This window comes from Syngnathoides biaculeatus, chromosome 10, assembly GCF_019802595.1.
Source record: "Syngnathoides biaculeatus isolate LvHL_M chromosome 10, ASM1980259v1, whole genome shotgun sequence".
NCBI classification, from domain to species: domain Eukaryota; kingdom Metazoa; phylum Chordata; class Actinopteri; order Syngnathiformes; family Syngnathidae; genus Syngnathoides; species Syngnathoides biaculeatus.
Window position 1 is genome coordinate 5,957,682 of NC_084649.1, and position 23,432 is coordinate 5,981,113.

The 23,432-nt window shown below is 41.4% G+C and overlaps 2 protein-coding genes across 5 annotated transcripts in view; one reads left to right on the forward strand and one right to left on the reverse strand.

The window, feature by feature from the left end:
* Positions 1-18,907, forward strand: part of slc25a26 (solute carrier family 25 member 26) — a 60,649-nt gene extending 41,742 nt beyond the window's left edge. For all 3 annotated transcript variants that reach the window (XM_061832021.1, XM_061832019.1, XM_061832018.1), the window contains 5 exons: positions 16-60; positions 4,408-4,477; positions 6,556-6,620; positions 8,760-8,833; positions 18,515-18,907. In XM_061832021.1, the coding sequence (XP_061688005.1) occupies positions 16-60; positions 4,408-4,477; positions 6,556-6,620; positions 8,760-8,833; positions 18,515-18,614 (354 nt within the window). In that variant the 3' untranslated portion in view covers positions 18,615-18,907. The remainder of the gene's footprint in view (positions 1-15; positions 61-4,407; positions 4,478-6,555; positions 6,621-8,759; positions 8,834-18,514) is intronic.
* Positions 18,908-20,381: 1,474 nt separating this feature from the next.
* Positions 20,382-23,432, reverse strand: part of lrig1 (leucine-rich repeats and immunoglobulin-like domains 1) — a 46,280-nt gene continuing 43,229 nt past the window's right edge. For both annotated transcript variants that reach the window (XM_061832017.1, XM_061832016.1), the window contains exons 17-18: positions 22,324-22,575; positions 20,382-21,157 (exon numbers count right to left, since the gene is read on the reverse strand). In XM_061832017.1, the coding sequence (XP_061688001.1) occupies positions 20,946-21,157; positions 22,324-22,575 (464 nt within the window). In that variant the 3' untranslated portion in view covers positions 20,382-20,945. The remainder of the gene's footprint in view (positions 21,158-22,323; positions 22,576-23,432) is intronic.

Sequence of the window (23,432 nt, forward strand, 5' to 3'; positions counted from 1 at the left end):
TCTTGTGTTTTTCAGATTCCATTCTCTCTAGTCCAGTTTCCACTTTGGGAGTGTTTAAAGGTACGTATTATGTATTTGCTTTGCTTTTCCTCATACTGTACAGTATGTTAACTTTGCTTTGTTTCCTTTTTGCATACATCTAATGCAATATCACTCAGTATCATCAGTAATGGCCAGTGATTAATACCCATGTGATGTTGTTCCATCCTGGTTTAATGGGTTCTGCACCTGCCACCATCCTAGCTCACAATTCATCACAAGTCTCTCCCTGGTTTTTCTTTTTCAATTATATTTTTTAATGTGTTCTCTCACCCGTGTTTTGTCCTCTCTCCCCTTTAATAGCATGGGTCTGGACACATTAAAAACTGTTTCTCTTTGAAAAGATGTCGTTTCGTCGGGATGACATCATGTCTCAAGGGGCCTGAGAGGCGCACAGTCTAACATTCCATGGATCTTAGGGACTAATGGCTCAGCTAATATTCCCAATTGTGTGTGTGTGGGTGTGTGGGTGTGTGGGTGTGTGTGTGTGTTGGGTGGTTTTTTGGTGTAGGTGTAGGTTGTAGGTGGGTGGGTGGGTTTGCTTTGGGTTTGTTAGTTTCTGACGGTTGGATTTTGGTATCCACCACTGTGTCTTTGTCCCTTCGTTGAAGGACTTCTCTTTCTGGGCCCTCCCGGAACCAGGACTGGAATCTCCATCTCCTACTGTCATTCTATTTTCTGTTTAAAAAAAAAAAAAAAAAAAAATATATATATATATAATATATATATATATATATATATATATATAATAATTGAAGTTACTGGTTCTATTTTTGATGAAAGAAAAGGATACAATCAGTAAATAATATCCAGAAGAAAATGTTTGTAGTCTCTAAAATAGAAGAATTTCCTGAAAAAGATTAAGTGAATCTTAACTATCATAAATGTGCAGAAATGAGTTAAGCATAGGCCATTCATCTTCTCCACCACTTATCCTCACTGTCACAGGTGAGCTGGAGGCCATCGTAGTTGACTTTGGACGATGGGCTGAGTACACCCAGAACTGGTACAATTTTGTGATAAGACGCACTACATTAGTACTGATTATTTATGCTTAATATACTCCATTAATTTGACTTAAAACACGGAAATGTATTTTCAGTGTGAGTGAACGCTAGTGTATTTATGATTGGCTGTTTTTGGAATGTCGGAGGAAACTGGAGTACTTGGAGTTGAACCGGCGACCTCAGAAAGGGAAGTAAAATGTGTTTACCATTTGGCAGGCATGTTAAGCATAATAAGCATTCAAATGTTTAAAACTCTTCCATTTGTAGGTATAAGGTGAATGTGCTTCATGTCACAGATGCACTTCGCAACATTCTTGCAAGCCTAAAGAGCAGCTAACTGCATTAGAATAAAAAAAAGCTCAAACATTTTGAATTCGGACAAACATTTTGGTACACCACTGGGGGATGCATGGATGGATGGATACTAAAATCAAAGACAAAACACACTCAGTTAATTTCCACAGAAGTAAGTTCTGCTGCTAAAGCTCATCCTCACTCACTCAGCAAATCCACTGAAAAGGTTGCCGGCGAGACAAATGGGATAATGCAAGAAAGCAATTCCAGACTTAGCAGTATTAAATTCGAAATCTGTACTGCAGCGATTTTGCATTGTTGTCAGGAGGGAAAATGTCAGCCAATGAACAGCATACCAGATCAGAGTTTATGGTCCTGTCTCAGCCTTGATGAGTATCGGGAGTGATGAAAGGGGCCGGTTCCGGGGAATGGGTCCCTGCAGCTGTGCAACCTCCCGAGCGCTAGGGCCTGAAGTGGTTCGTGAAAGACAAACTAATGGGAGAGTTTAACTAAAAAAAAAAAAAAAGATGAACAAAGGAATAGGACATGCATAGGAGATTCTCTTCAACTACCTCGAGAATTTTAAATGCATTTGCATGGATAGAGTGGAAATACTGAACAATTTGACTTATCACAAGTTCAGTTGATACACGTACACTGACACTCCCTGGTTTCACCATTTTTCCCTTGCAAAATGTTGCTCTGAACTGACCCGTTTCCAGCAAATAATCAGTATTCTCTTCCTTTGTTCTTTGTACTCCTATTACTCTTCTAGAAACGGTTAAAATATTTGGGATTTGGTCTAAAATGTGACAAAAATTTTAGCTGACCAACATAGATCAACAGAATTGCTCTGATTTTGGTTCTTGGCCATGTTCCTAATTTTCCAAGCCAGAAAGATGTGCAAAGATTTGAGACGTGTATGTATTTGTGTGGCATCACGCTTCTGTTCAACTGTGGGTTGGTAATGTGCTGCATGATGGTTTTTCCCAACTGTTCTACACAAGCCAACTCAGGTGCTGGCAAAGAGGAAAATTGAGAAACAACAGCAATATATGACTTGATCCAATGGAAGAAGACGAGGGCAATTGAATGTGTTCATTAATATAGTTCAATAATGTAGAACATTTGGCTCTTTTTAACCTTGAATTTTTTTTGTTTTTATCACAGGGTTAGGTAAATTGTTAAACAGAATTACTTAAAAAATTATATGAAAACGGATTAAAGCGGCTCAGAAAATGGATGGATAGATTTAGTTTTTAATTTATTGCACCACACTAGGGATAAGGTGAAAACTTCCTTGTACAAAATGAAATATAGTGATAATTGCAAGATTACTTACTTTTATCAGTCTGCTTGAAACCTGCCTGTGAATATTCTCATTCATCCAGGTCATGCCAGATCAGTGAATAGATCCAAAATGTTCTGGTTGTTGTAGAAAAGGAGTAGGTGCTGTCCTAACTAACCTGTTGTACTAGTTAGTTAAGAGACTACAGTGGACTGGGCCCACCGTGATTAGCAAAAATCTGTAAATAAGTAACGGTCATTATAATTACTATTAAATTATTTTACTTTTGGAAAAAAAGTTTCATAATGAATCGGGAATAAGCAGCGGTTGGGGTCATAAAGGCACCAATAATCAGGGGATCAGGAAAAAAAAAACTGAAAATAAGTGGAGGATAACGTGATGGGTTCCCCAAAAAATTCTGAAAATACGTGAAGCTCTGAATCCTGGACCAAGACTGTGTACGTCTACTGTACCGGAAACCTATAAACACATTCATGTTTTGCACACAGGCCTATCAGCCTTTGTGCGGACATTCTGACCCTGACACAAAAGTTCGAAGCTCACTTGAGTTGGTTTTCCCAGCTTTTATCCTCTGATTTAAAAAAAAAAAAAAAAAAAAAGACAGAGATCGCACAAGCAAGGAATCCATCAGCCTCATGCCTTTTGATGTAGGAAATGAATTTTTCTTGCTTGACCATCGAACAGAATGTACATAACACATCCTTTGCATGCGCGCACACACAGACTTATCATTTCCTGTTTATGTGCATGTGTGCTAAAGAAATGCACACGCACACACAGACAAATTTAAGGAACACAGTCTTTTGTGATGGCCCCATGTGTGAAATGGGAGGAGAGAACATGCAGAAGATTAACTTGCAGAAGAAAGAGGTGGAAGTGGGAGATCTAAAGAAAATAGTAATTGTCCATGTGCTCGCTCCATTGCTTTCCCTGACACATAATCATAGCTCTCGGTGCCCAAGGTAACCCAGCTGTCCACAAGTATTTTGCACAAAGGTCGACCTCATATAGACTAAACCCTTGTCGCTAAAACTTCCAGGGGAAAAATCCAAGCGAAAAAAATACCTGTTCTTCATGTGGTGTCTGAAACATTCATTTGATATCAAGGCAAGGCCTGCATTGTCTCAAGTAATTTTGAGAACTTTTTAAATGAGTTCCACTCACTTCTTTTTGAAAGTAACTGAGGTTGACATGAAATACTGCACACTAACCAGTCATTACTTATAGCGTGGTACACCTGCCCAATCATGAGACCCAGTATAAGAGATGGAGCAAATATTTGACTCTTACATAGACAACAAAAGTAATGAACGTCACAAAGACTTCGGTCCACTGGTATTTTCACAATGTCGACATGGTCCACTATACTCTGAATCAATGCTTTCTCCTTTGGCCAATCTGACACACTGTCACAAAAGTTTGCAGAGATTGTTTTGTGCGAAGGTTTTCTAAGTGACATATGCCTATTTTGTTACAGATGGTGTAAAATAATTACAAATGGAAATACAGGGCCATTTAGATTTTGGGTGCTTTGATTTTGTCACTACAATGCCTGAAATGGCTAATAGTGAAAGGAATTGCAAAAGTAGTAAGGTAGCACAGTTTACACCTGGATGAATATTTTTTCAAAATGTTTATCACAACAAATGACTTCTCACTTTGACCCTTCCATGTTTTTCCCCCCATTTGTCTGTTCTTTCATTATTATCCTTCCTCACCAACTCTCTCTCAATGTCTCTCGACTTTTCTCTCTTCCAGACTCAGTGGTCACAGAGGCGAGGTCACACGCTCCACTCTTGGCAGGCTGCTGTATGCGGAGCTTTTGCAGGTGCAGAGGATTATGGGTGCTGCTTTGGGAAATGGTGGAAGGGGAGGGGTGGTTGGACAGGTGAAAAGGTGGCTGGGAGGCCAATGTGGACAAGTCTTGTGGGTTTCCACCGAGCGGAGTCCTGCCGCTAAAGCTCACCCTCAGTCACACAGTAAATCAACTGAAGAGGTTCGCGTAAAGACAAATGGAGAGAAAACACAAGAAACCAATTCCAGACTGAACGGCATTAAATCTGTACTACGCCGAATTTGCGTTCTTTTCAGGAGAGAAAATATCAGCCAACGAAAAACATACCACGTCAGACTTTATGATCCGCTCTCAGCCTGTATGAGTATGAGGGGAGATGATAGGAGCTCGTTCTAGGGAATGCATCCCTGCAGCTGTGCGACCTGCTGAGCACTCGGGCCTGGAGAGGTTTGTGAAAGACAGGCTAGTGGGAGGGTTTGCTGAAAAATAAAATGAATGAAGAAATAGAAAATAAGAGTACAGGATCTTCAACTACAACCTGAACAAGCATTGTAAATTCATACTAGATAGTGGGAATATCGAGATTCACCCATTTGTGTAACCAGTTAGCTAGTTAATCATCTTTCTTAGTTGCTCTAACTATTATATATTATTATTATATAGCATTTTTACATGAAAATGTTTGCGTTGAGCAAAGGAATATGCTACAGAAATTCAGTATTCTTTTCCTGTCTGGTGTGTTTTAAATTCCCATTTCTGTTCTAAAAACTATTGTGAGTCACTGTACAACAAACGTAGTAACAGAAATACAGGACACTTTTGCAGACAAACAGAGCTCGAATTGGTCTGATTCTTCTACGTGGTCATGTTCTGAATTTTACCACCTCATAGCCCTCATTTAAAACTTTCCCTTCGCCCAATGAAAACAATGGCATATACCCATAACATCCACATTCCTGGTTGAGTGGGAGTATACCAGCGGTAGATAGTTTTTGGGAACAGAAAGTCAGTAGGCACAGATTATGAAAATGATGCAAACAATACTAAGGAATATAACACTTTTCCACACGTTATATATTTTCAATTGTCAGCTCTTGAATGCCAACTGGTTGATCTAAGTGGGCCACTGACCCATGTGCCCCTATTGCAGAATCACCGAGGGTACATGGTTTCTCTCCATAGTTCGTAGCAACTTTGAAAACAATATTTGTTACTCCAATTCAAATGGATGTTCTGCTGTCAGCAAAAGTGCATTATGCCAGATTGTTGCAGTCATTTTGTTTAAAAAGCACAATATGAAGGAGTTCCTTTATAACTGAACGTGACTTATTCTGTTGCTATGATAACAGCCTAAAGGGGAAAAATGCAATAATTAAAAATACACTTTAGTGGCATTTTATAAAGTGTCATGAGGAGGTATCAAGAGCAACTCATGTTTATATTTGCCTACGAAAGAACTTCAGTTTCCAGGAGTAATCTTTGGGTTTCAATGCCTCCCTGGCATTAAACTTCCCTCTCTCTCGCTCTCATTGACTCAAGTTCTTGACTTTGGAAATCCTTATGCAGCCATGTTTAATTATCCTAAATAGTGGTCGTGACCTTGCTTGAACCAGCAGACGATGAGGCAGGATTACACTATTAAGGGGATTTAGGTCTAATTGTCACCTTTTTTCAGTTAAGACAAAATTCGGAATACTCCTAAGTAGTGGCAAAGACATACTTTGAAGTGAAGCTTAAACTATGAAATAATTATAATCAGCAGTTTTCACACTATCGTATCACTACCACCAACACTACTATAGCTACTAATACTACAACTAATACTACTTCCACCACCCCTACAAGTCTCATGTCATCACTTGATTGCGTGTCGCCCAAGGGAGGATTGAGTCATTTGGATTAAAAGCGTGTCTGCTTTTTGTAAGGTAGCTCCCAGATGGATAATAATATCATCTGCAGAACACCATGACGACGCTTCATTGTTTATGGCTTCTTTAATACTGTATATTGCTTTTACTGTGGCAGCGACTACGGCTCCTTCTGTAATTATTTTGTATTGAACACTGTACCTTTTAGCGTGGCACTTGACTAACATTTGTTTATCACTGTAGGTGCGGTGGCAGCACTTGTTACCACTCCTCTTGATGTTGCAAAGACTAGGATAATGCTCGCAAAGGTATGCAAAGGTTTCTTGGTCTCTCTCTCTCTCTCTCTCTCTCTCTCCTCTCTCTCTCTCTCTCTCTCTCTCTTCTCTCTCTCTCTCTCTCTCTCTCTCTGTCTCTCACACACACAGATGCGCGCACACTTTTTTTTTTTTTTATACAATCCTGTCAGGTGATGCCTTGCAGGCTGCAAACTGAATGAGGTAGAACCAAGACACTGAAAAAGACACAAACACACACAGCATTAGTGGATGGTTTGTGTTAGAGGGGAGGACCAGAGAAGACTGCATCAGAAGAATTTCCCTCTCAAGGCTGCTTGTCTCTGAGAGGTGAAGCAGAAGTTTCCATGTTTAACTCTTCACAGGACGTCCTCTTATGCTGGACACTTATGTACACACGCATTGACTAGTAGCTTCCCTCTCTGAGCCCCCTCTTTTCTCCTCTTTGGGCCTTGGCTTCATCCAACTGTCTGGCTATGCTCCTTGTTCTTCCCTGTGTGTATTTATGGTAATGTGTTCAGACTCTAATCAGGCAACACACACACATTTGCAGTTGGTTCTTGGCTCAAACAGAGCGTTCCAAGCCCTCTCTACCCCCAAGTTTCCAGCTCATGAGATACTGGAATTAACAAAGAAAAGTCTTGATTTCTTTCAACAAAAAACAATTTACTTGAAGGCAATCACTTTGCACCGTTGTGTAAACAATGTGAAAAGTGGCTGCTCTGATTTCCCATCAGCATGCTATCACACACACCACATTTGTTTTTGTTACATAAACATTTTTTCAGCTTGTCCCAACTACGTACTGCATTTCAATCATGAAAACAGTTGCCATCTAAGTGAAAAACCAAAATGACATAGCGAAAGTTGGAGCGTGTCCTGTTCAAGATAGTAAATGTCGCAGACACATTATGGCCATAAATCAAATTGTCAACCCCAATACACAGAGTAGTGTATAAAAAATGCACGAGAGGAAGAAGATGATCACACGCTGCTGTTAATACTCTGAAGTAGAGGGCGACTTGCCCTGCACACTGCAAGGGAGAAAGTTCATCTGTGACCTTGTTCAATATGGTGTTTGGATAATTAAACTGTATATAAATGTCATTTCCATTCCGATGTCATTTCAGATTTTTTTTTTTTTTTTTTACCTTCAACTATGGAATGACTCATCGCAGATTAAACTTTTTTAAATGTCGAACCAGCCCAAAAACGAAAAAATCGATAGGGCTAGACAAAAGTGGGAAAGTAGAGAAGAGGCTTGAAGCTGATTTTGTGAAACACAGCTGAATGTTTGTATCCTCCCGGAACTCTATGCCACACGAGTAGCACCGACATGCAGAGTGACTTGCTGCGGCTGCTACAACAGTCATTTCTGCCATTCAAGTCACAGTTGATGTAACATTTGGAAAATGTTCTCCAAAGGAAAATATATTGTCTTATTTGATGTATATGGGATGTTTTATTTGAGTTCCGGCTGCCTCTTCATCCAACTTTCCAAAGGCAAAATGTCTGACAAGGAGAGAAAGGGGGTGTTGGTAATTGTGATCCTTCAGCCATGTGATACCAAATTGAAAAATAATGGACTTTTTTTTTGTTTTGTTTTGGTATCCTCTCACATGGATGAAATGTGGGAATCTACCTTTCGTTCCAGTAGATGTGGTCGTCAGGATTCCTAGCAGACGCTTCCCACTGTTTCTTTCATGCTCAGTGACCCACACACATACATACTGACTTTCCGTCTCTCTGCCATGTGTGCTGACTTCATCCTCACCACCCTACAGCGATGGATGCAAAACTCTCCGGCCGGCTAAGCTTTGTTGTGTAAATAAGAAGCACTAGACTGTAGATGTCTGTGTGCGTGCAGTGCACACTGTGCACATGAGCTTTTGTCTGTGTGTGTGTGTTTGTGTTTGGCTGTACAAATGGCTGACTGGGTTCTTGAGTAGGTGTTTGGCCACGTGCTGGAGTCGTCACCTGGCTGACACAGCTGCCATGAGGATAAAATGGTACCGAGGAGGGTAGATGAAGGAAGCTCAGCTGAGGAAGACTAAACAGTGTCCCTCTCTGAGGATCAGGAAGTGAAGCAGACCTTTTTATCCATCATCACACCTCTATTTTCTGTCTCACTCTCTGTCTTTCTGTCTGTCGTAGGCTGGGTCAAGCACGGCGAGCGGCAACATCCCACTGGTGCTTTGTGATGTGTGGAAGAGTCGAGGGCTTACTGGGTGAGTGTGCAAAGGCCGTCAATGGCTGTTTTAATAGTAAATAGTATCCAAGGCACCTTTATCCCAGCTCCTTTAGAAATGTCCTTCCTGACATGATTTGCTCTCACTTGGCCTCGTCCCTCATGTAAGAAAGTTTAAAAACAGACAGAGGCCTTGCTGTGAAAGGGGGTGGAAGTGTAACCACAGCTGAAAATCCTGGCGTACAAAAGATTTTTCTGCCAAGTCTTGTCGCTGATTTATGAGGACGGTGTTACAAAGGTCAACTGGAAAGGTTTATTTGCTTTATGATGTGTTTATGTTGCTAGTCGAACAAAAGGCTCAGTCTAATAGGTCACTTAAAACTGCCAGCACGACTACCGAGCTCGATTCACTAAGCCCTGGTCTGGAGTCTGTTTCCGCCACGGGGGATGTACAGTAGGTGGAATGGTTACAATTCCTTCATATGAGTTGCAACAGTGGAACCAGGCAACCAAGAGAAATACAGTGCTAAAAAATAAACAACCAGTGGAGGACATTCAGATTTGTTCTTTCTTTCACTTGCGTCTGTTTATTGTTGAAGGGAAGCTTTGTTTGGATTGGAGGGGGCTGACTTGTTTGTCATATTTCATTTCTGTTTTTACACAGAAGTGATCATCCTGTATCAGCCAATCAAAGGACTGCACCCCGTTGGTTACTTGCTACTGTACTCTAGCCCTGGGGTGTCTAACATGACATGAGACTTTTTTTTTTTTTTTTTTTTTTATCCTTCAACTTTTGACATTGAACAACATAAATTTTGTACCAAACCAAAACAAATTGAACCGGATTACAATATTGCCTGCATTCAGTATTTCCTTGAATGCTGGCCTCTACTTTAATAGAAGCCATGTCTCAGTAAGTCACCAGATGTGTCTCAAATATATGCTAACCCAAGGAACAACCGATGACTCAACCAGCTAGTTGTAAATGATCTTTACTCTAGTGACATTCCGATAAGGCGGTACATTAATACAGTGCAGTTTGATATGCTTCACCGTGGTTTGGTTCGAGTGTGTCTTGCAGATGTGTAGCTGATGGCACATCAGTTTAGCAGATACCACATGAGCTCTGTAACATCATAACGAGCTCAGCATGGGTCAGTATGTCTCAGGGGATAGTCGTCTACCAACCCTTCATCCCCATGAGCATGGCGCATGGTGTACTTGAGCAAGATACTGACCCTCCCCAGTTGCTCATGATGTTCCATTATCATGACGGTGAAGAAGAAGACTGTGTTAAAGGACTAACTCTACATTTAGGGAAGAACAGGACTATAAAAGTTAAAGCCCATTTACCATATAGCATGTAACTCTCCAGTGTACTCAACAAAGACGATAAGAAACACAATGGGCTTTATTTCCAAGAGCAGCTTAAATTATAAATAGACAGAAGTAGGTTAGACCAGGTTTTCAATCTGCACGGTTGTGGGAGTTAACTGACTTCAGTCGCCACCAAACAAAGCGGGTCTAGCTTCTTTCATTCCCTTTAATGTGCTGCAATAAGTCACGCATTGAGACATCGCTATTTGGAACCGTAACTTGTATGTGACAGAAACATTGTCACTCCTCTCGGCCTGTGTGGCATCGGACAATGTGACAATGTGTAAATACAGCATACAGTAATAACCATGGGCGACTTATATATGTCTACTGACCTCACCTCACCAATATTGCATTTATAAATTGCAATATAAATGTTTTTGTTTTCATCATTTTTTATTTTATTCAGTAGTAATACGTCTTATTTTTAAAGTTACTTTATCTAACCAAAGATATAAAATTTGCATTTTTTGTCAAGAATCAACAAGTGGGACACAATCGTGAAGTGTAAAAATTTATTGGATATTTTAAACTTTTTTTAACAAATAAAAACCTGAAAAGTGGGGTGTGCAATATTATTCGACCCCCTTGTATTAATACTTTGTAGCACCACCTTTTGCTGCAATTACAACTGCAAATTGCTTGGGGTATGTCTCTATCAGTTTTGAACATCGAGAGACTGAAATTATTGCCCATTCTTCCTTGCAAAAGAGCTCGAGCTCTGTGAGGTTAGATGGAGAGCGTTTGTGAACAGCAGTCTTCAGCTCTGCCCACAAATTCTTGATTGGATTCAGGTCTGGACTTTGACTTGGCCAATCTAACACCTGGATACGTTTATTTGTGAACCATTCCATTGGAGATTTGGCTTTATATTTTGGATCATTGTCCTGCTGGAAGACAAATCTCCGTCCCAGTCTCAGGTCTTTTGCAGACTCCAACAAGTTTTCTTCCTGAATGGTCCTGTGTTTGGCTCCATTCATCTTCCCATCAATTTGAACCATCTAACCTGTCCCTGCTGAAGAAAAGCAGGCCCATCCCATGAGACTGCCACCACCATGTTTGACATTGAGGATGGCATGTTCAGGGTGATGAGCTGTGTTGCTTTATCACCAAACATCGTTTTGCATTGTGCCCAAAAAGTTCAATTTTGGTTTCATCTGTCCAGAGTACCTTCTTCCGCATGTTTGGTGTGTCTCCCAAGTGGCTTGTGGCAAACTTTAAATGAGACTTTTTATGGACATCTTTGAGAAATGTCTTTCTTCTTGCCACTCTTCCATAAAGGCCAGATTTGTGCAGTGTACGATTGATTGTTGTCCTATGGACAGACTCTCCCACCTCAGCTGTAGATCTCTGCAGTTCATCCAGAGTGATCATGGGCCTCTGTGCTGAATCTCAGATCAGTCTTCTCCTTGTTCAAGGTGAAAGTTTAGAGGGACGGGCGGGTCTTGGTAGATTTGCAGTGGTCTAATACTTCTTCCATTTCAATATGATTGTTTGCACAGTGCTCCTTGAGATGTTTAAAGCTTGGGAAATCTTTGTATCCAACTCCGGCATTAAAATTCTCCAGAACAATATCTCGGACCTGCCTGGTGTGTTCCTTGGTCTTCATGTTGCTCTCTGCACTTTAAACAGAACCCTGAGACTATCACTTTAAACAGAACCCTGAGACTATCACAGAGCAGGTGCATTTATATGGAGACTTGATTACACATAGGTGGATTCTATTTATCATCATCAGTCAACATTGGATTATTCAGAGATCCTCACTCAACCTCTGGAGTAAGTTTGCTGCACTGAAAGTGAAGGGGCTGAATAATACTGCACGGCCTACTTTTCAATTTTTCATTTATTAAAAATGTACGAAATATCCCAAAAATTTCGTTCCCTTCACGATTGTGTCCCACTTGTTCATTCTTGACATAAAAAAATAAAAATTCTATATCTCTATGTTTGAAGCCTGAAATATGGCGAAAGGTTGAAGGGGGCCGAATACTTTCACAAAGCACTGTAGGTCAGTTTTTCTGTTACCTATTGGTCAAGTTCTGTTGGAGTGATATCACTTCATCAAACTTTTTCCAGTCACTGCACCCATGTGACATTGCACTTGCAAATCTGCACAGTTGAACATGAAAAATCACTCGCTTAAAATTTGTTACGAGAAGAAATACATAGATATTGAAAGACGTCACTTATTTTGTGTAGTCTTGAACAATGTTCTGTCTCAGCTGTGCCACTGCACAATTGCGCACTTGTCGCATACTAAGCGCACATGAAAACATGACTGACCACACCCATACATTTTTCAAATGTGAGTGACTGCTTTTCTATCATACTATACAACAAAATCAGTGAAGTACAATTATTGTCGATATGGGGTCAGACCGATATTGCTATGTGGCAAAACTCAAGGTTGCAACATCTGAATCGAATCGGAAGTGAAAGCATTGAATCGGGACATCTCTGGCTTTGTCACATACATCAGGACTAGTTAGCTGGGAAGTCTTGTTTTAAGTCTGTGGTGTGTCTGTGGGCTGAGGTTTGGCTGGCCTTTATGGAAGAGGCTCATTCCTCTAACAGCAGTAGTAACCAAGCAGTAATGTGGAGGCGAAGCCCTTGATGGTGGTTCCATCTTCTTTGTTTTAATGCACATGTGCTGTTTATGTAACTCAGAAAGAACAGACGACTCAAAGACATCAAGCGAGAGTAAGAGAATAAGACGAGAGAGTGGAATTGATACGCAAAAGTGAGTGTGTCATCGGCTGAAGGGGGTGCCATTGCACCGTGGAGCCAAAGGCCTGGGGGTTCCACTCGGGCATGGCTCGTACAAATTGCTGAGGCTTTAAAGCAGTAATTATGTTAATGGCCCCAATTGCGGTGTAGTGACGCTCCAAAATGCTTCCATGTGTGTGGCGTTCCCCAGAGACCTCAGGCGAGGAGGCAGCAGCACGGCACAGCAGACGCTCTCGGGAACCACAACAGCAACCGGCCTAACAAGCTTATTGTACGGCACGTCTTTCTAAGAAGACTGGAGAAATGTAAACATGTTGTAACCATGAAATCAGGCATCAGAGATAATTCACAGTTGGGCGGCACGGTGAGTCAGTGGGAAGGCGTTGGCCTCACAGTTCTTGGGTCCCGGATTCAATCCCGGACCCGCTCGTGTGGAGTTTGCATGTTCTCCCCGTGCCTGCCTTGGTTTTCTCCGGACACTCCAGTTTGCCTCGCGACCCTTGTGAGGATAAGCGGGTAAGAAAATGGATGGATGGATAATTCTTAGTTAACAAGAATGATGAATGTAATCCACTGACCAGCCACTTGCACAATTTAACGATACAATGATGTCATGATGGCTATGGTAGCCCATTTGCCCAAAACAGAGTGGGCCATGCAATTTTGGCCTCCCCCCGCTGCGTTCATCTTGCTCAGTTTTCTCACAGTCTATCACTTTGTCTATGACTGGATGAGGGGTGGCGAATCCCAAAAGCTCACAGGGAAACTCCCAGACCGTCACATCGTGATCGGGTCCTGTCACGTTCTGTTGATACTTTCCATGGACAAAAGCTATTCTGCCGGGTCCGGCACCGAAGTTGGCGTCAGTGTGGGGTCACATTTCTACTGCTTCTCAATAAAGGTTCAATAAACAACTCAATAATCCACCTATTGTACCAAAACATACAAGAGTCCAGAATCAGAATACCTCACAAACACACTTTCAGTATGAACACAGATCATTTTCCACTTGAGACCTTTTGAGTCCTGGGATACACATGTCCTGGAATCAATGAGTCCCAACTCGGGAACAATGAGTCACTGCAGCTTATCGTTACAGAATACAGATACAGTAATCCTCCGCTACTTCAGTTCTTTCTTTGCTTTCTAGCCATATTGCAGATTTTTTTCTTCTTTATTTTTTTATACTGTTTGTACAATATTTTCGTGTTATCCATTGCGCTTGCTCGCTTTCAGTATATTATATGTATTTGGGCCTGTCATGACAGCAAACCTTTTAGGACATAATGTATTTTCCCCCAAAACTATCAGGACATGATATGGCTGTTTTTCAAGCCGCTGATATAATGATTGTAGAGCATAATAATTAAAGTACATCCATTTTAAGAACAATTCACTTTTATTCCAGTGTGAAGAGTAATGAACGTTAACAGTTTCATGTAGAATTAAAAAAAAAAAAAAAAAACATTTTGGAAAATAAAACGGACTCAGGCTCTGTTTACAAAAATTGCTCTTCAACAAATATTAAAATTTGGCACAGAGGAATAAACAGCAATTATTGCTTTAACATGGTCACTGATGGTGTAGTGGCACACATCTCTGACTTTGGTGCGAGTGGCGTGGGATCGATTCCTGCTCAGTGATGGTGTCTGTGTGCCCTGCGATTGGCTGGTGAGCAGTTCAGGATGTAGCCTGTCTTTTTCCCGAAGTTAACTGGGATAGGCTCCAGCACTGCCGTGAACCTTGTGAGGATAAGCAGCTTGGAAAATGGCAATATACTGCCAATCAAGTTTCCATTTGGTGAAGAAGAATTACCTTAATAACCTTAATAACATCACGTGTACATCAAAGTCTGTTTGATTCAAAATTTCTCCTAATTTTCAAAAGTCAACTGTTTGGTCAACATGTTGAAATGGCTTCATCTCTTACAATAGTGAGTAAGGTTAACATGTGAGCATATGTGCATCATATATGCTGTCACCTTTTTATTTGCATCGTTCCACAATTGACAGCTGATGGGAAAACGGGAAATGTGTAACCGTGTTTTTTTTTTTTTGCTTGCATCTGAAGAACTTGTTTAGTCAGGATTTAGTCACCTTGAGGTTTTAAGCTATGCTGTCTTTGTTATGACGTCATACAAATGCAATATGGCAGCTCGACGGCGTTAGCGAGATAGCTGGGTTCAACAGGCTTAATCAAAATGTTCCGGTATCGTCACAGTGGCTTTAGACTTTGGAATTAATACCATTTATGCTGCTCTCGAACTGCAGCTACCGGATCACTGTCAGAAAACGTCGTTTCATGTACACAAGTGCGTGCATTTCAATACGTATGCAGTCAATCAGACAGAGCTTCCCAACTCCGCACTTACGCTGATTTCGGCTGATAATTGGGATTTCTTTTGGGTGATGGGGTGATCGGTTTTTAGCTCATAATATGCCAATCTGATCGATGACGTCGTTGATCAGCTCTGAGAAAGACATTCAAGCCAGGTCGCTGTCGTGCACAGTACATTTTTAAACTGTGATTTGAACTCCTTTCTTTGCATTTTGCATCACTTTTGGGAACGAAATGTAATTATTTTTGGGCCCGTATACAGTGCAGTACACGGGAACGGGCCCACCAATCAAGTTTTTTTCTTCTTTTTAAAGTCTCTTGTGTTCCTCTCCACTCGGGTATCACCGTGAAACTATATTTAGGCCCGGTCCTCAGGAGAGGCGATTTGGCTCTTAGTTGGGGAATGCCAGAGTGCAGCAGCGGCTCAGATTGTGATGTCACAGTGAGTCAGAGTGTGCAGGGGAGCTGAAGAAATTATTTGAACTCGGACATCTGAAGTCCGCTGGTGGGCCCAGTCATTCCCAGACATAAAATGTTATTCTAGATGAGACAAAACAAGATTGATTAAAGATAAAAATGTAGCCGAAAAAAGACCATCGCAGAGGGGGTTTAAATATGCTGCTGTTTACGTCTGGAGTAAAGATAAGTGATTATGCTCGTTCATGTTCTGCAAATTTCACATTGACCTACAGCAATATGGTGTGCTTTGTTTTAATATTTCTGATTATTTGACATGCATAGGTAACAGCTCACGTGCCATCTTTTCAAATCCCTGACCGGAGATATTTGGATCGTAATATCGCTGAATCATTAGAATGGCTGGGCTTCATCAGAAAGCTTTTCAATTATTTAATTTCATTGTAACCCTTTTATACACATGCATGGATTTCCAGTTCAAAAATGTGATTTTTTTTTTTTTTTTTTTTTTTTTAACAATAAACTTAACGTCTGGAACCCTGCCATACCTCATAGATGTGCATGCTTAGAGCAGATTGTATGTTCTTGGTGTCCTCCACTGAATGTATAAATGAATGAACATAGTCTTTGATCAGGATCAGTAGTTTTTCCTATGATGGGGGTTTCACCTGGCCACATTTATCGCGTACCTGCTGCTAATGCGGTCAACAGCAATTGTTCATAAAAATAAGCCCGGTTGCAGCAAGAATTTCTAAAGTTTATTGCTGCACATGTGGAGAAAGCAAATGCTGTTCCCATTAAAAAAAAAAGATACATAAGTGAATTGAACTTTAATTTTACAATCTAGAAATTGTATTATTTACTGAGATTATTCGTCATGATTTTCTCATTTATTTTTATATATGGTGGCACGGTGGATCAACCGGTAAAATATTGGCCTCGCAGTTCTGAGGTCCCGGGTTCAATCCCGCCCCCGCCTGTGTGGTGTTTGTATGTTCACCCTTTGCCTGCGTGGGTTTCCTCCGGGCACTCCGATTTCCTCCCACATCCCAAAAACGTGCAACATTAATTGGACACTCTAAGTTGCCCCTAGGTGTGAATGTCTCCATGTGCCCTGTGAATGGCTGGCAACCAGTTCAGGGTGTAGCCCACCTCCTGTCCGTTGACAGCTGTGGTAGGCTCTGGCCCTCTCTGCGACCCTTGTGAGGATAGGCAGCAAAGAATATGGATGGATTTTTATTTATTCCATTTGAATGTAGAATATACTGAATATGTTGCAATGGAAATGTTTTCTTTGGTTTTGCAAAATTATTTTTCTGTATTATTTGTATTTATTTCATTCAATTGTAGTTGTATTATTGTTTAAAGTTACTTAATTTAACCCATCGGTAGATTCTAAATGGGTTGGGGTTTTTTTTTCTTACACCTACTGTTGCTGATTATTGTTCTTTGTTTGAATATATCGCTTTTCTAATATTGCATACTACAAAATAAGTATCGATTATTGCTGATATCGGATTGGACTGATATTGATAAATTCACGCGATCTGGCTCTTGACGATCACTATGGCACAGAGACGCATAAAGGAAGGGCCCCTGGGGGGGGGGCGATTGAATCCAAATCCCTAAGACAGCTGTGGGAAACTGCGATGAGCTTTGAGCATCCTTTGACCTCTGGAATACACACACACACACACACACAGCATTTAATTTAGCGACCGAGTGGTCTTAGGGGTAGTGGTGTAGCTCGTGTTCCGGAAGGATTTCAACCCGCAATTTGTTTGGTGTCAGTGGACCCTGATTGGTTGTTTTATCCGCTGCTGCGTGGCCAACCTGGAGAGTTCCAAGAAGAACTGAATTTTTGGCTTGTCTACTTTAACAATTGTAAACTAGAGAGTATGTTATAATGGAAAGTAACATGTATGCCAATTACCTGGAATATAAGCTTCAACATGCACTAATAGTGTGACCCGCACACACTTTTTATGGCTTTGGGCTTGTCCCAATGTACACTACGTTTCTTAAAACCACTTTTTTTTTTTTTTACATTTTCGTTTATGCTTTATCTGTTTTCATAAACTCGAGTGCATAGGGATTTTGATTTTTTGGGGGAGGGGTGCTAGAACAGATAAATGGCATTTAGATTCATTTTTATTAAGGAAAATACACAAGCAACAGCAGATTCACGTAATTTTTTTTTTTCCTTTTTTGGAGGGGGGTTGGCGAATCCCAAAAACTCTATTATTAGTTATTAATTATTATTATTAGTATTATTAATTATTCTATTATTTATTTCACATGCACATTTCACATTCATATTGTTATTATTATTACTCTTATTATTATTATTAACTCTATTATTATTCTATTATTATTATCTATTACTCTATTATTCATCCCCACTTATTCCAGAATTTCATGGGGAGTTAAAAGAATAAAACCTAAAAATAGAATGTTCAATGCAATTGTCATGGGGTCATTTACACATGACTTTTCAGTATTCACCGTCCAGCTCGGTTCCCCTCCCCCTGTATTTGATATCCATGTTATTTGCGTTACAAGCTTGGTCACTGAACAAATTAATCGACAAGTCAAGGTACCATTGAAGGGTGGTTGTCCTTGTCGCGCTGAAAAGTGGCATGCCTATTCAGCCTAAGCATTTGTGCACACGCTCTGACTCATGTTTGGACAATGCTGTTCTTGTGGCGATGCAACATTTCAGGCCACATAGTTCTTTCTCTATTTTACAGTTTGACTGAGGTACGGCACGTCTTAACACTCACGTGCAATTCCTGCGAGGAGCAGCAATTTGTAGTTCATCAGATGGGCTAAGATTTATTTAAATTTTTTCCCCCTGCAGGCTGTTTGCAGGCAGCATACCGAGGATGACCTTTATCAGCATGGGCGGTTTCATTTTCCTGGGAGCCTACGAGAAAGCCCGCCGGACTTTGTTGTCGTGAGCACAACCTCGACGTCTACGACCGTCCGCATCCACAAACCACAGGCGGAGCAGTGAAGAAGGAGTCTGTGGACGTAGCACCCGGCGGCTTCCGTGCTCCAAAGAACTGGTGTCGGCAAGAAGCTGGTGGAACACTCAATCAGTGGTTTTGACAACCACTTCTTTAAACACATTTTTACAACAAATGTGGTGTACGAGAGAAAGTGGATGATATGTTTTCTACTCTTGAGTTTTCTAGGGTAGCAAAGGGATGGAAAATGGAATATACTATCAAAGTAAATTCTAGCCAAGTGTTGCAAAGTGTGTTTTTTTTTTAATGGCACAACTGTGAAGCAGCTGTCCAGACAACTACTTCAATAAGGTGATACAATCATATCTAATTATGAGTCAATACGTTGTGTTGCAGAAGCTTGTTTCCCCCCAAATTATACAGGCGCCTCCCTTCTGTTCCCCATCGTCATTTAACCAGAAAGTAGCCTGCTAACTAACAGCAAACAAACCCAAATGCCAAAATGGATGATTGTTTTTCCACATTTCATCCTTGATTTTTGGTGGTCTGCACTCTACTTGGTGCTTGGTGTTTTAACGTGTCATGGTGGACAGACCAGCATATCTTTCAGTTTTTTTTTTTTTTTTTTACATCTGCTTTATCTATTGTAATTTAATAGTAGACATCACCCACATCTGGTCATTTTGCTGTCCATTGGCCAGTATGTTGAAAGCATGATAAATCCAGTTCGGGGTAGTACAGTCTATGTAAGACAGATGCCACACAGGTGGGATTGTTTGCCAGGCTGTTGGACAACATTTGTCAGCATGTGCGCACCAATCGTCCAGTGGCAAACGTCCATCTGGAATGCGCGTTGACTGACCCCCAGTCAGCTCTGACTCTGTTGCTAATATTTTAAACAACCCGAAGAAGGGGGGATGCCTTCTGTTTTTGGAGCTTCAGAAGACATTCCTGTTGGGGAAAATCAGCTATGCATGTGTGTATGTGTACTTTGAAGATCAAGGTCTTTTGGTTCCATGTCTACTTTGCATGCTCCATTAGAATTGATGACTCCTCTATAACCTGCAGGACATGTGATCTGTGTGCTACACGCCAACTCGCCTGCCGGCCGTGTGACTCAAAACAAAACACACCTTGATCCTGTTTAGAAAAACAAGCACGAAGCCAGTCTAAAAGCCAAATCTGATTTTATTAGACACTTCAATACCATGGCAGACACTTCACCATATTTTTAATGCTGACATTCAACGTGTTTTAATAAATTAATGTTGAGCTACACTTCTAGTTTGTCCCTTTTACCCGCTACACTGACTGTGATGGTAACAGGTTATTGCTGCCATCCAGGGGACTGCGCATGCCCCCGTTTACCTTGATGGGGTCACAGTTCAGATCAAGGTAGTGCTGAGAACTTGGCTGTTGCTTACAAAATCACTTTACAGTAGTAACACAACATACAACAGTCACTACTTACTTTGTTAAGCAGAGAATCCGTTCAAATGCCACGCAGATGACAACCTTTGGAAGTGGCGACAACCTAAAGTCAAGATGCAAAGCTTCTTGTTTGACAAAAATACTACATTCCCGCTGACAGACATCATGTCGTGACCACGTTGGCAGCCTCCAACAAACTGGCACACCGACGTGGTTTCCACAATAGGCTGGTCCTTCACACACCATCCATGAATAATGGAAGTAGTAATAATCATTTGGCTGTGACTGGTAGCAGAGAAAAGAAAACATTCAAGTGCAATCAAGTGTTTTGTTTGCAATAGTGTACCAGTGTCCCTCCGTAAAAGTTCATATACGCTATTATTAGACATTGTTTTCTTTGACCATGCAATAAGGCACCGCAGCTGACTGTTGGTAAAAGCTGAAAAGGGTCTTTTTTTTTGTTTGTTTTTGTTTTGTCTTTTGAATAAAAATAAAAATACTATCACTCTTTTCTTTATCATGCACATAAATCCAAATACTCTTTTGGAAAAGATATCCTATAAGAAAACTCTGAAGTACAGTCTGCTGCCCCTCCACGTTCACATACTGTACACAGTTCCCTACATTTATTTGCCGCAAATGCAAGTCACATTTTCTGGAGCTAAAATTCTTACTAGTCGCCTCCCAAAAGAAGGTTTTAAACTATGTACAGCACATACGCTCAGATGGGACGCCACCCACACAAGCTCCGCCTTCAAACTCCGGATTTCCCCCTCGGCACTCCAAGATCCAGGAGGCTTGGGAGCGCTTCGCCTCGACATGAGGTAGCAGTTTATTTCCCAGTGCAAAGAAAGACAACTGAAAAAAATAAAATAAAAAAGGTTCACGGAGCTACAGCGAGTTCACCGCTAATCGCTGGCTCTCCTCAGGGGGGGCGCTTTTGTTGGGCGAGGCTTTTAGGGTGTGTCTGTTGGGCAGCAGAGTCTGCCTGAGCTCAGGCTCGCAGTCACTATCGACGTTACCTCGACTTGCCAGCGTCACGGGAAGGTGGAAAGAATCCTCCTGTGACTTGTACGCAGACGGTGCATCTTCCATTTTCCTCACTGGAGAAGTCAAGATGCAGAAGAAATGAGTCAGCGACAAAAAAAAAAAAAAACGAGAAGATGCACTTGTCTGTGTATAACAGTAGACCTAAGCAACGTATCCGGCTTCTCTGACTATCCCTTACAGTCTTCATGAAATAGGAGGTGAAATATGCAATACTTTTACTTTGTACAAATTTAGACTTGCCTGCCCTGTGGGACCGCGTTGTTCCACAACATGCCAGGCAGTGATGCAATGCAATTCAAAGTAATTTCGTGTAATTTGCCGTTTTTCAGATGCGCTGCTCCCACAATATGTGCCTGCAAATATTTGTGGATGTCGTGATGTGGCGATTCTTTTTTTGTTTGTTTTCTTTTACATGATATTTGATGTAAAAGGTTTAAGTTTGATTGATTGATCAAATTAAATAGCCATCCATTTCCTTCGCCGCTTATCCTCACAAGGGTCGCGGGGGGAGCCTATGCCAGCTGTGTACAGGCAGGAGGCGGGGTACATCCTGAACTTGCTGCCACCCAATCGCAGGGCATATTTGAGACAAACAGCCATAATCACACCTAGGGCAATTTAGAGTGTCCAATTAATGTCGCATGTTTTTATAATGTGGGAGGAAACCGGAGTACCCGGAGAAAACCCACAAAGGCATGGGTTAGGGTTACTCTCGCAAACTCTACACAGGTGGGGCCGGGATCAAACCCGGACCCTCAGAACTGTTAGGCCAACACTTTACCAGCTGCTCCACCGTCCCGCCTAATTAAATATACAATGTTTAATTCATTTAATGCTAAACGTTACTGTAAAGGAACTCATCTGGAACACTAGTAAGCATTTTGAAATGGCCCTTGACGACCTTTCCGGTTCATCAATATAATTTCCAACCGCTGTTATACAGTACATGCAGTGCTGCACTGAAGGTGACTGCGTACTTGGGGCCAAGTGCTGTGAGAAGAGTTTAGTAGTACGCAGGACAAGCTGAGGCACGTGATTTAGCGTTTGCCAGCAGCGCCCACTCACCCTCGCAGCTGAGGGCAAGCAACACTGTTACACTGCGAGTGGGCTGCTCTGAGCCAATCAATCAACAGTGACTACCTACATTATACACACAGACATTTGCCCCCATATGCATTCTTAAATTCCACTCAGTGTCTGCGGGCAGTCTTTTCTTTACCTTTTTTATCGCACAGATTCATTTGCAGCACGCTATCGTTGTCAGAAATTCTTCGAGCGTCCTTTCGAATGCTGTTGGAGAAGGGTGCCGTGTGCTCTCCCGGGTGGCAGTGAGAGTAGGGAGGGGGGGCATGGTGCTGATGGTACTCGCTAAGTCCTGCCGGAGCAAAACACTGCACCTGGTAGTCTGGGTCCTTGGAGTAGTGGTCATTGCTCTCCATACAGTCTGTGCACATGACTGAACCATTGAAACCTGCAAAAATTGAAGGAAAAAATTAACCGTACGCAGTGCCGATAAAAATAAAAGTTGGGGGAGGTGTTGAAATGGGTTCGGGTGGGCATTTCAACATTACATTTCATTGCACAAGCCAACTGTAACCAAATAAAAGTAACGAAAATGGCCATATAATCTAGGGCACGGGTGCCCAGACTTTTTTACCCTAAGATCTACTGTTCAAGCAGCTAGCCCCTCGCGAGCTACCAACGACAGTGTGTGTGTGGGGGGTGGTGCTCCCAAACTGTTTTAAGGTTAATGTTATGTTGCCTCCTATATTTAAAATACAAAAATAGCTTTTTGTGCACCGTATTGTCTGTGCTTTCATCCTGAATCAGTCTGTGCCAAGGTGGAATTTTAAAATTACACACCATCTCATCCTGCACTTTCTACTTTGGCTTCAGACCAGACCTTTCCCACTCGAAAAAGAGAAAATCTCGACCAGTTTAACCACTTTTTCTTCACATACTCCGACAGTCATTGCATATTAAAACAACATTAACATCGAAAGTAAACATAAGCAGCATGTTTAGCTCATCTTTGCTCTATGTTGCCCAGACTGTGTTGCTATAAAACACATTGATGGGCAGTGTAAGTATTGTAACATTTGTAACTATGAGTGTACATGTTGAAGAGCGGGAATAGGGGGGTGGGTTTAAGGCAAACTAGGAAAAAGAAAATGTGGCGGAGCAGCGGTTGTTGTTAGAGAAAGTTCCGTGTGCTGCCTAAAAGAAATCAGTGGCTTCTTCTTTTCATTTTTTACAGTATGTATGTGAATTGTGCCATTGGATGTAACAACCAGTCATCTCTCACTCATTGAATCACATTGCAAAATG